We start from the raw sequence: 12,820 nt of genomic DNA, 5'->3' as shown, positions 1-12,820 counted from the left end.
AGGACAGCTGCCCAGGGATGCAAGGACCATTAGGTCTCACCTCAGACCACAGCAAGAACCACGCTTCCATCATGTGGACCCTTGGGAAGAAACTCAAGCCATATCTTAGCACCCTCAAATTTTGTTATTTTTTTAAATAGTCACCAAAAAAAAAAAAAAAAAAAAAAATCAAAAGAATTGTAATTTTTGATTACCTGTCTATTTCATATTTTCACAAATTACTGATTTTGTGTCATTTACTTGCTTTGTTTTTCCTGTTCTCGCTGTACGCATAGATGCTCTTAAGCTGTAGACATTACAGCACTGGATATTGCAGCACCTATTTCTTTACCCTTAAGGTACTTGAAGTATATTGTCATCTGATTGGAATAAGTCCATGCTCAACTGCTCCCATTTTAAATTAACCAGTGCAATGAATCTGCAGAGGCACTTGCTGCCTCGTTATCTGAATTCAAGCTCCAGGTCCCACATGGGAGAAGAAGTTGTCCTCTGACTTCCCCGACACTTATTTATATACAGAGCTGGGTGTGATGGCTGCCACTCTACTCCCTGTGCTTCGAAGTGACACAGACAAATCCCCAAAGCTCATTGGCCGGCTAGCCAGCCCAGCCTAATCAGTGAGCTCTGGGTTCATTGAGAGACCCTTTCTCACAAAATAAGGTGCAAAGGTGATTGAAGATTCCCTAAGCATTGTCTGCCACTCCATGAGTACACACACACACACTTAAAAAGAAAAAAAAAAAAAAAAAAATCCGAAAAAGTGAGAGGACTCAGTGGGTGAAAACCCTGGAAGAAGCTGTCCTGTGACCCCTACATAATGCCCACCCTCCTACATAAATATACATACCTACACAATGATGATAGAATTTTAGAAAAATCTTTAGAGCAGACACTATAATTAAATTTATAGAACTGCAGTAGAACCAGGTTTTAAAGATGTAACTCATACTGTGTTAATAAATGAAATGTATTATTACAATAAACTTCCAAGTTATGGATATTTCTTTTATGTTTCAGTATTTTTTTAGTCAGTATATTTCAGAATTCCAGACTTGCGGAAGTACTTGGATTGTAAAACTAAGGCAGTCTGGTGGGGGACAGTCCTAAAGGATGCTGGGGCTGACAGTCGGTGAGCTGATTTTGAGTCTTGGAGCTCCCGCCTCCAGCTGTTTAATGGCATGTCCAAGTCTTTGCTATTAGTGGCTTGTGGCAGACATAGTAAAATTTGAGGTTGGAGTGACACTATAGGAGTATGGGTGCAGTCAGGTGGTGGTGACACACGCAGCACTCAGGAGGCAAAGGCAGGAGATCTCAGTGAGCTCAAGGCCAGTTTGGCCTACAGAGTGAGTTTTAGGACAGCCAGAACCCCCAACCCCATAAAAGGTATGGGTGTAGTCAAGAGGCATTTGTTTATGACTTGGGGTCATTTCTTCCCTTCTACTTCACCCCAAAACTAACAAATTCAAAACTACATGAGAGTATTTACAGTCCTTATGTCAGCATTAATATAGTGAAGTCTTTTATTTGTTGTTAATATAAATAGTAATATATTCCAGATTCTCTCAGAACATTCCGTATAGTAGTCAAGCCACCTTTTGTGCGTGCTTTGAGAATTGTATGTGAACAAATTTAGAATTGTTTTAGTGACTAGGACAAAACAACATGATGATATTGGCTCATAAATGAGTCGGCCATGCTATTGTCAACAGGGCCCATGTTAACATAGGAAGTACTTACACTTACTAAACATAAAGGTTCATCAGAAGTGACTTACTCCCAGAAGTAAGTTAATCAGAAACCCAGAAACTTACAGATCTTTGTAATTAGAGATCTAAGTCACCTTAGATGAGCCCATGGGAAATTTGGATGCGTGTTATTATACAACTTTAATAAAACCTTAGTAGTTACGGTAGGTCCAGGGCCTAACTGGACAGTTGTTCCTAGTGTGTTTGGGCAGTAAGGTATGATGTCTTGACCTCACCAGAACTGAGAGGTGGAATGAGGTGTTTGCTCCTACTTCCTAATTGGTGTGGAAAGTGAAATAAAGGGGGGAAACCCAAATCACTGCCTTTGTTTCTCTCTGTCTCCTGCCTTGCACTGTCGCTCCTCTTGGCCATCAGGAAGTTTGTCTCTGGTTTAGCTCCCTTTCCGTTTTTACCGTACAGACCCTGAAGGAGTAATGTGCACAGCAGTCAGCAGCAATGGCGCCAGTGTGCTTTTCAAACCTGTTCTGTTTTAGAGAAAACTGTCCTTAACAATTCTACCTTCTAAGAAACTTATTTTCTTTGTGAGCAGAAAAGAAACAAGATTTGTTCATAGCTATCCTATATGGCTTCAGAATGGGTCTAAAGTTTTATTAGTTGTGACGACTTGGGAAATTTCTGTTGCCTTGGCTGTCCTGTAACTCACTCTGTAGACCAGGCTGATCTAGAGATCCACCTGCCTCTGCCTCCCTAGTGCTGGGATTAAAGGTGTGCACCACCACTTTTTAATTGTGAGTATCCCAATGTTGAAAACACACCTGTCACCACTGAGTATAGGAAACAGAATGTCTGTGGTTCTGTAAGATTGTCTGCATATCCTTCCTCTGTTCATGTTGTCTTCCTGAAGCTCCCTGCTATTCTGACATTGTTGTAAATCCTTCTTCCCCTGAGTTCCTCTATAATTGTTCCACCTTTATATATGCTCGACAATTATAATTAATTTTGAACGACTGAAAAGAAATCTGGCCATAAGGACAAAGCAATAGTTTCCCTGGAGGTACTGATCTGAACATGTCAGGCTTTAGCTTTTTTTAAAAGCCGATAAAAGCCTTTTCCAGGGAGGTCAGGAAGGTCAGTCCTGAGAAACATAAGGTTCAATAAATATATTTGGGGAGCCTGTGACCAAATGCAGGCTCACTGTAGCCTTCCTCAAACATTTAAGAAAATTCCATGCATGTTGTCATCACTTCAAGTACAGAGGGAAGGAAATGTTCTGCCAGTTCACAGAGGGCGAATAGACAAATCATTAACTTGCTCTAAAAAGGTGTGTTGGTACCCAGTGGCGGTGGCCCGTGGCGTCGGCCAGTTATGTGCTGTGCACCACAGGCTGTCCTTTTCCGTGGCTTCTCCTTTAACCTTCATCCTGGAGGTTCTTTTGGTTAGTTCACATTGTCTTTCTTTTTTATTCATGTTTAGTAGAGGCTATCCTTCAGTACCTTCCTGAAAACCTGACATTCTCCACACTGTAAAGTCAGCACAGAAGCAGTCTTCCTCAGTCTCAGCTGCAGTGTAACTGCTTCTGGACACTCACACAGAGCTCAGCAGAGGGGGAAGCTGGCACTCTTGTCCTGTTCTGAAAATGGGGGCTCGTTTAAATAGGCCATAGCTGACTCTGTTGCACTCCAGCATTTAGCTTTTTGTCTCATTGTTTTTACTGCCCCCCCCCTCTGTGTGTGTGTGAGAGAGAGAGAGAGAGAGAGAGAGAGAGAGAGAGAAATATATGTGAGAAATGGGCTTTTCAGAATTATTTGAACTTAATTAGCATTCTAAATTAAGTATGTAATCTAAAGGACAGTCTTGTATAACAGTTTTAGGGAGTTAGACATTGCTGAACTATTTTTTAGCTAATGTAGTTTATGTTTCCATTTTAAAGTTTATGACCTATTTCATATTTAGCCCTTTTTGTACAAAGTCTGTTCAAGGATAGATATTAATTGCCTTTTATTTTCAATTTTCTCTATTCTGGAATACCTTTTTTCTTTTATGACACTGGAAGTATTTTACAGAATGAACCTCATGGGGGTTCATGATGTGTATCCCCTGCTAGATTCTAGCTTTTTCAGGGAGTTACATCCCAAGGCATAATTACCCATTAGCACCCCAGTAGTAATGTTATCCTTGATCACTCAATCAAGGTAGTCACTTTCTCCAGTCTAAGTTGCCGTTTTCCCCTTTACAAGTAAGTCAGATACTTGGGGCACACTCAAATAACCCTGCCCTTTCAGACTTGGACCCCAACATGTGGAGGTAGCTTTTTAATGGTGCCTGTCCAAAACAAAGTTATTTTGAAAATTTTCAATCTGATACTTATTTATTTATTAAAGCATGACTGGTTTTTGTTTTTACATATTTCCTAATTACTGGTACATTTTTATTTAAAATGATTTTGAACCTCTGAGCTTATTTTTAATCCTTTGCTGCCCTCTGCAGGTCTATGAATATAGATCTTTGGAGCAAGGTAAGTATTCCTAATACTGAAATTATGTGATTCAAGAAAAACCATCAAGAGCAAGTTTTAATAGCTTCACATATTTCTGATATATTATTACAAACTAATGGATTAAAAGTCTTGTTTTCCTGCTGTCTTCAAACAGCAGGAAAAAATGTTATTCAAGTAGTCTTTGACTTAATCTTAAGTTCTTATTAAGATTTTCATCTTTCAAAACAAAACTTCTAAAATTATTGTGGTGACAATTGATCTTACAGGCTTAATAATTTTTTTGGTGGTGCCTCACATTTCCTGAGTAGGTGTTCATTCACTGAGCTCATCTCTAGCCCAATTTTCTTTAAACATCCATTTGTATTTGTTTGTATGTATTTCTGTTGTAAATGGTATGTAAACCAACCCATAAAAACCAGTCAGTTGGTTATTATTCCAGAAGAACAGTTAATGATTGCATGAAAATTTTGAGCTCAAGAACACTAAAATCCACAGTTTAAATTTGTTGTGCTTTTATGTTTGGTGCCAAGGTTGCATCCAGGGCCTTGCATAAGTTAGACAAATCAGGCCCAATTATTTTATATATTTATATAGTGTGTGTGTGTGTGTGTGTTGTGTGTGTGTGTGTGTGTGTGTGTGTGTGTGTGTGTGTGTGTGTGTGTAGAGTTTCATTTAGTTCTCTATCTAGTATTACTACGGCTGCCATTCAGATTTTATACTTAATTTTATTATTTAGTTATCTATTGAAACAATTCATTGACCAAGGAGACATTCACTGGTTCATTCATTAAATGTGTCTGTTCAGATTTGTTCATAAATGCTACAGCTACAGTTTCTGTGTGAGTTGTCTAATATACAGCATACAGAAGGCTGTTTTTCTTTCCAATCTTAACCTACCCTTTGGATGGCCATTAATGAACCATGCTTTTCATGGTGAATGTGATCAATTGTGTCCACTTGTCTGTATTAGCCAACGAACAATACAAGTAACTGGAGTTTGACTTTTATTAACACTAATTTTTGTATGCCCAGATAAGCTTAGCTGTAGACTACATATAGCAGTCCTGACTTAGCGTTTTGGACAACTGTTGCATGTTTCTGCTCAGTCTTCACCCCTGAAGATTTATGTGGTCAAACACTGTTCATGGTTACCAGTCAGTTACATAGATATATATTAATTGTGATTATGCTTGGATTCTTCTTAAGTTAAAAATTTGTGATAAAACTAATGTTGAAAAATAAATTTGTGTGTAATTTTAGTGTTTGTGAATTGAATTGATAAGAATCTGAATTCAAACACATTTGAATCTTTGACTCATATTTTAAACTCATTTAAGTGAATGAAAAAATGTGACTGAGAAATAAAAAGTACATATTATTTTCTGGTCCAGGACATTTTTCTTACTATTTCCCTAATATTTGCTCCAGCTTGAGTGGCCTCTGAGCCTTGTAAGGAATTTTCTGGTTACCAGAATTAGTTTTAATTGTTTCATAAGATACTGCAGTTTTCCTTTCTGTGGCTTTGTAATTTTAGAAGACAAACCTACTATTTAAAATCTAAATTATCTCTGTAGTGGGGTGAGTAGGATTACTGTGACACAGAATATTGCCTCATTGGGTAGAGGCTTTATTTATCATTTCAAAAATTCAATTTCATGGATTCTGTCTTACCAGATAACAGAAATGTTGTACAAGGATGAACGTTACTGCCGAGAGCCTTCAGCATCATCAGGTAGTGTTTTATTTAGATTGATTGTAACTTACCCACAAGCTCTTTCTTCTGTGTAATGATGGCCGAGAAGGATTACAGCAGTGAACACTCTGATTTTGAAAGTAAAATTTGACTCTAATAATCAGTATCAAAACCTACATTTTGAGATAGCTAAGCTGTGTGGTTTATTATTTTTTAGAGGGACACGGCAGGGTCCCAGATGCTTCTGTGGGGAGAAGGCTGCATGCTAATGACTCAGGGTCTGTGATTTCAGCATTCTGTGGGTGTGGTTAATTCTGCATAAAGTCAGGAAAGGTCTTATATAGAATTTTCTCTTAAATATAACTTTGTACCTAGAAGACTAATTCAGGCATTTAATGAAGTTGGCACTATATAGTTTTCTATAAGAAAGTACCCTTGTTGAGTCGGGCGGTGGTGGTGCATGCCTTTAATCCCAGTACTCGGGAGGCAGAGGCAGGTTGATCTCTGAGTTTGAGGCCAGCTTGGCCTACAAAGCTGCACAGAGACACCCTGATTCAAAAATCCCCCCCCCCCAAATAAAAAGAAGAAGAAGAAAAAAGTACCCTTGTTGAAAGTTCAAACCTCCTCTCTAGGCATTAACACACTGCCTTATGAATTTTATTCTTGAATGCATAAAAAAATTACTGTTGTTACAAAACATCTTTGTTAATCTTGGTTTTTCATTGGCTAATAGGCAGCTCTCCATGGGATTACTGTATCTGCTCATTAACAGTGTTTTAACTTCCTATGTTCAGTATTATCAATCATTTCTAATTTTCAAAATATTGTGCACAGAACATGAGTATAGAAATACATGGCGACATCTATTTACACGCACTACCTGTGCTTTGGACAGGAGAGGAGTAAGGCCTTGGGCAGGACCACTTCTGTCACAGAGTGGTGGAAAAATAGATTGAAGTAAGATTCTGTACTGAAGAGCTGTCACTCGGCCTGAAAATAATTAATATTCCTTTCACTCACCAGTTAGCTATGTGCTCCCAAACCACATAATCTCTATGCCTCAGTGATCATTGTTGCCATTTCAGAGCCTCTCATCAGGGTGACATCTCACACCAAAATGATTTCTTATAAATTAATCTTGATAACATGACAGTCTCGGTGATTTCAGTAGAATGCTTTCTCCTGTTGTTTTTCCACAGAAGCTGTTGGCTATTTCCTTTATCACTTGATTGACAGCATGCGTGACTCAGAGGTACAGGCCAAGGAGGAGCATTTGAGACAATACTTCCATCAGCTGAAGAAGATGGTACTGTTTCATTTTTGCTATATAATGCCTGTTCTTCCTGACATGTATCTATTAGATTTTTAATTGCTGCTTTTAAGTACAACCAGACCACTTCTCAATGACATGCAAGAGTTAGAGACTTAAATTATGTTGAGATAATTTATCTTAGATAAATTTCAGTTGCGTTGTCTAAAACTCTTGTGTTTTCTCTGCCCCCCTCTTTCCTTCTCACAGGATTTTAAAGTCCCTGAAACCATCTACAAAGGCATTCGTAATTTGCTGGATAGCTACCACGTTCCTGAATTGATTAAGGTGTGTGAGTGTAAGCAACCAACTTTGTTAAATGCTTCATCTATATGTAGAGACCTGCTAAAATCTCATTTAAATTTAATTTGGAGCTATAGAATTTTTTTTTTGTTCCAATAACAAGAACAAAAATAAAGCTGTTATTGAGTGTTAGTAGAAACTGTTTACATATTAAAGGGAACATCTAAAATATTAATTGCAATGTTTTTTTCAGTATGAATATAATTCCTATAATATTTTAGAAAGGTAGCATTAAAATGAGGTGGGGCTTGCAAAATTTGCCTATGACATTCACTAAAGTTTTTGGGTGTTTTGTTTCCATGTTTTCTAATTCTGTACTAATTTAAATCCTGATTTTTAGGATGTTAAGGTGCTGGTTGGCAAAGAGCAGGTAGATTCTCAGAAAGTAAGTAGTGTTTTGTTTTAACTGCATCTAATGAGAATTCCAAATAACATTCCCATAAAGTTACCCTTGTTTACCTGAGTTGGTAAATCTGTTCTCCATCTCAGAAAACCCAACCAGTCTAGGAGATTTGCATATAATCTTGGGAATCATAAACTCTTGGAGTCCACCCCTCCCGCAGACCCCATTATTAATATTCCTTGCATCATTTATGGCAGTTAGAGGGAGAAATGAATAGTATCAAGGTTCTTTTTTCACAGTAAAGTTTGTTTTTCCCATGTAGACTTTGCAATTTATCTCATCTGATCTGGAATCAACACTTGAAAAACTCAGAGCTGACAATCAACCTATAGGAGATGTTCTGAAGCAGCTCATCCTGCTGCTCTGCTCTGAGGAGGTAGTGGTCACAGCTTTCTCTCTCTCTCTCTCTCTCTCTCTCTCTCTCTCTCTCTCTCTCTCTCTCTCTCTCTCTCTCTCTCTCTCTCTCCCCCTCTTCCTCTCTCCCTCCCCTTAGGGTGACATATACAGACCACAGTCAGTAACACCCAATATAATGTTTATGATTTTTACACTTTATTACTATGTGTCAGGCTTGAGAATGGTGCAATTAAATGAAAGGTTAACTAATTTCAGCGACACCTTGAATGGCATGTTTTCGGATTGCCGTAGTTTGTTTATGATAATCTGCAAAGTGAATGATAGTAACAGCCGTGATAGGTTTATCATACATGCCAAATGTCCTTTCAAGCCATGGCTCCGGTCTCTCATATCCAGATTGTCAAGCAACTGATACATGCAGTAGTCATTTGCAAGTCAAATATAACGAGGCTGTTAATGCAGGGATTGAAATTCCATTTTCCTGCTAGGAGAAAGCTTTCCGAGATAAAGGGTCCCTTGCCTTCTCCAGCAGGCGTGCAGCTGTACTTCGTGTTCATCTCAGTGCATCTGCAGTGTGTCGGGTACCACTGCACTTTTTCAAGTTTCTAATTCAATGTTGTTATTCGTATGCCTGTGATTTTGGGTGGGGGGTATTCTGACTACCTTTGAGATGACGTGATGTTTCTGTTACATTCTAAAACAGATTTTGTCACATTACTTGTAAAGTGAGCTATTCTAAGGACCTTTTCAATTTTGTTTATTTACAAGTCTGGAAATCAGACTGTTGGTCAGACTTGGGAAATATTGCAGTAGTCTAATTTTTAAATTATAAACAAGAGATCTTTTTAAGCCTTGCATATTTATAACTGGCTTTTACACACACTACAGGGTTAAGGATGTGAAACCCTTTGTTTTAAAGTACTATTAACTTTTTCTAAACTCTGAACACCATAATACAAAACATGATAATTTTACTATTATATTATTTTCTTCTTTTTCACTAAATCCTTTTATTTTAGAATATGCAAAAAGCCCTTGAAGTAAAAGCAAAATACGAATCAGACATGGTTATTGGTGGTTATGCAGCTTTAATAAATTTGTGCTGTCGACATGATAATGCAGAAGATGCATTGAACTTGAAACAAGAAGTGTAAGTACCCTGGCACTGAGTCAAGTCAGCGCGATTCTAAAATGCCCTTGATGGATTGAATATTCCTGACTTGACATAATTTTTTAAAATTCTTTTGTTGTAAGTGGGGTTTATATGTTATTGGTTTTTTTTTTTTGTTTTTGTGGTAGAAAGTCTCTTTAGTTAATTATGTCATTCTTCCTTCTAGGTATCTTTTCAATTTACTAAAACATTATAGTTCTCCTAAGCAAGGACTTTCTTACAAGCTGTAATGTTTCCCTTTCTATATGATGTACACAAAATTCTGTTGGTTCCCAAGAATCCTTTGTTTTCCTTCATAATAGGGAAACAAACTATTTTAGGTGTTTGAACGTTTACAGTGAAGGCTAGAATCATGAAAAGGGCTGTAAAGGCAAAGTGTCTTCAGGTCTTCCCCTGCGTCAAAACTGTGTATATAGTTCTGTTTTTACTTCGGCAGTCGTGTGGCTGCAGTTAACTTTATGTTAGGTGTCAAGGCCAGTATCATAACAATTCAAACTGTGTGGTTAGCTTTTGGAACGTAATAAAATGAATATAGTATCCTGTTTTCAATTGTTCGATTTAATATAACTGTGACTTATTTTTTAGTGACCGCTTAGATCCTTCTGCTGTTCTCAGCACTGCCAAGTATGTAGGCCTTGTAAAAGTATTGGCAAAGCATGGCAAGCTTCAAGGTAAGCCCTTGGACTTAGAGGAAATATGTGATGCCAGTCCTTGCCACTGGAATAACACGTGAATTGATATTAATGGTATATCATGTCCTACAAAGAGCTTGAACACTTTGCATATAAATTTGCATGTGAATCCGACCAAAGCTTCATGGACAGTGTAGGCCATTAGTTTTAATGGATTGGCAAGCTTGTCATTTACATTTGCACAGCTCAGTGCCTTTTGCATTTCTGCAGCTAGTTTTTTATTAGCATTGCTGTTTAGATTGAGTTTGAAGATCATGACTTATGGCACAATTTGCTTATATGCCTCCACTAATGGCTTTGTTTTTGCTTAAAGAGATCTGAAGGCTGAACATAAAACCTGTAAACATAACCTGATAGATAAGAATCTGAACTGTGCAGTTTTGTCTTAACCCTTAGTAACATTACTAAAATGTCTATTTTAGTTGAAAAAGCAAATTTAATTACATGAATGATTTGCATGCTCTAATTTCCTCATTGAAAATTTGATAAGCCTAATAATATAATGCTTGCACTTGGTAATCCAATCTCCAAGCAGGTGTTTGTTTTCCTATCAGCTTTATATTGAACTTCCTCCTTACATTTCCTCTCTTCGATTTTTAGAAGGGGAAATTACTTGATTTGAATATTGACATTTTTCCTAGGAAGGCTTTCTAATACAAATTAGCCCGCTTTTTTTTTTTTTTTTAAATCACTTTTTGTAAAGTGGTCGAAACATTTTGTCTGTGTAATAATTAAGAACAAACATTATAAAAATGCACTTATTCCATATTCTAAAATGTTTGTTTCTGCCTTCCTAATGAAGCCTAATGAATCTAATGTATTAACATGCAGTCTCTTGGAAAGCTTTCATTGGCTCTGCTTGGCTAATTAGTATCGACATAGCAAACAGGCCCTATCGGTATCAGACCATTAGTCTGGCTGTATATACAGTGTAAACACATCTTTATTATCTGGCCTCCTGACAAGCCATCTGCTGAAGAAACAATGGTGTGATTTAGCAGATGTTAGCGCTAAACGATAAAAGCTTCCATTTAGGAGGATCTTACAGCTACAGGGCAGACCATGCAGGGCTATGTGGTGCAGAGTGGGCACCCGGTCCCTATCTATAATTTGTAGTCAAAGTTGCAGGGAAATGATAAAACCATGCTATTGTGGATTTATAATTGTAGTCTCGTTTAGAAATGCAAGTAGTAATTAACTTGAAATCGGCATTATACACTAGAATTTACATTCCTGCCGGGCTTGAAATGCTGTTTTAATAGCAGTTTGTTTTCCCTACATGAAATTACCTAAGGGTCTTTTGTGTTACTTCATTGTAGATGCTATTAAAATTCTAAAGGAGATGAAAGAGAAGGATGTTGTTATCAAAGATTCAACAGTCATGTCCTTTTTCCACATCATAAATGGCGCAGCTTTAAGAGGTGAAATTGAAACAGTAAAACAGTTGCATGAAGCCATTGTGACTCTTGGGCTAGCAAAGCCATCCACCAACATAAGCATCCCCTTGGTCACGGTGCACCTGGAAAAGTAAGTCCATTGAATTTTGGGTGCTGGGTACTGAAATTGCAAGAATGCACCTAATCGTTGTGAGATCATGCTCTGCAAGTACTCTGGTGACATGGAAGCCTTGAGAGTAGTTTACTGGTGGATAAGTAAGTACACAGAGCTAGATTAGGTATCTCTTGGGGCAACAGCAGCCTGTGGCTGTGCCTTAGCTGTCGTGGAGGGCTCTGGTGACTGTTTTTAAGAAGCACATAATGGTACTACATGAAATTGTATCTGTGGTTGGCTGTGGTTGCAGAGACCTATAATCCCAACACTCTGGTTTATATAGTTAATTCTGAGTGCTAGGTCAGTCTGGTCTATACATTGAGAGCCCTGTGTCTAAAGAAATAAATACATAAGTAGCTTTCCTCCAAGTTTTGGGTCTAATAAGTGATGGTTATTAATGAATATAAGAAACTAGGTCCTCTGGATTTTTCTTCTTATACCCTGGTTATTCCAGGCAATAAACAGAGACCTCTCTTAGTGTCCCTCCTCTGTTTGATATTCAACCACAGCTTTTTGAGCATTGTTCCTCTTTATGGGAAAATAGTTTTGTTGGTAAGGCAAAATTCTCTGAGGCTGAAATTTTTTCCTTTGCACTGCCCTTTGGGTGCTTTTTAAGGCGTTATTTACAGAGCAAGTCATAAATCAGTATTTTTCTTGAGGAAAAATTGTTGCAAAATTGATTAAGCACCCCTTACCTTCTTTTTCCTTTATATTTGTTTTAATTTCCTGCATCTTACCTGTTTGTCATCTATCTCGTGTTTTAATGTAGTTTCTAATCTGCTTAGTTTGTGATTAGGATTCCCTGATTTCCCTGTGGTGTTGTCTTATAAATTCCAGAGAAAAACTAATTGTATATTTTAATTTTTCTCTTTTCTCACAATCTTTGGTAGTTTTATTTTTATTTGATAGTATAGTGACTGTGTATATGAATGATAGTGTTGGATTTAAAATACAAAAGTGAAAACACCTAACTGGCTTTCTTTTGGGAAATGTGTGTTTGTACATTTGGATGTACACGAACCCAAAATAATTGCTTGGCCACACAATTGTAAACAGCTACCAAGTTAGATGAGTGTACAAATCTTCACCTTTACAATCTGCGCATTGCATTCCTTTCAAGAAATAGTGATTCAAACAA

The 12,820-nt window shown here is 37.5% G+C and overlaps 1 protein-coding gene across 1 annotated transcript in view; it reads left to right on the top strand.

Moving 5' to 3' along the window:
- The window catches only part of Lrpprc (leucine rich pentatricopeptide repeat containing), an 82,765-nt gene that overhangs the window by 28,974 nt on the left and 40,971 nt on the right, over nt 1–12,820 (top strand). Inside the window, exons 15-23 of the mRNA XM_051175193.1 lie at nt 4,194–4,221; nt 5,878–5,935; nt 7,096–7,202; nt 7,416–7,493; nt 7,849–7,893; nt 8,174–8,287; nt 9,288–9,418; nt 10,025–10,110; nt 11,451–11,658. Coding sequence (XP_051031150.1) covers nt 4,194–4,221; nt 5,878–5,935; nt 7,096–7,202; nt 7,416–7,493; nt 7,849–7,893; nt 8,174–8,287; nt 9,288–9,418; nt 10,025–10,110; nt 11,451–11,658 — 855 coding nt within the window. The remainder of the gene's footprint in view (nt 1–4,193; nt 4,222–5,877; nt 5,936–7,095; nt 7,203–7,415; nt 7,494–7,848; nt 7,894–8,173; nt 8,288–9,287; nt 9,419–10,024; nt 10,111–11,450; nt 11,659–12,820) is intronic.

Source organism: Phodopus roborovskii, unplaced genomic scaffold, assembly GCF_943737965.1.
Source record: "Phodopus roborovskii unplaced genomic scaffold, PHOROB, whole genome shotgun sequence".
NCBI lineage: Eukaryota > Metazoa > Chordata > Mammalia > Rodentia > Cricetidae > Phodopus > Phodopus roborovskii.
This window is presented reverse-complemented; position numbering and strand designations above follow the sequence as displayed.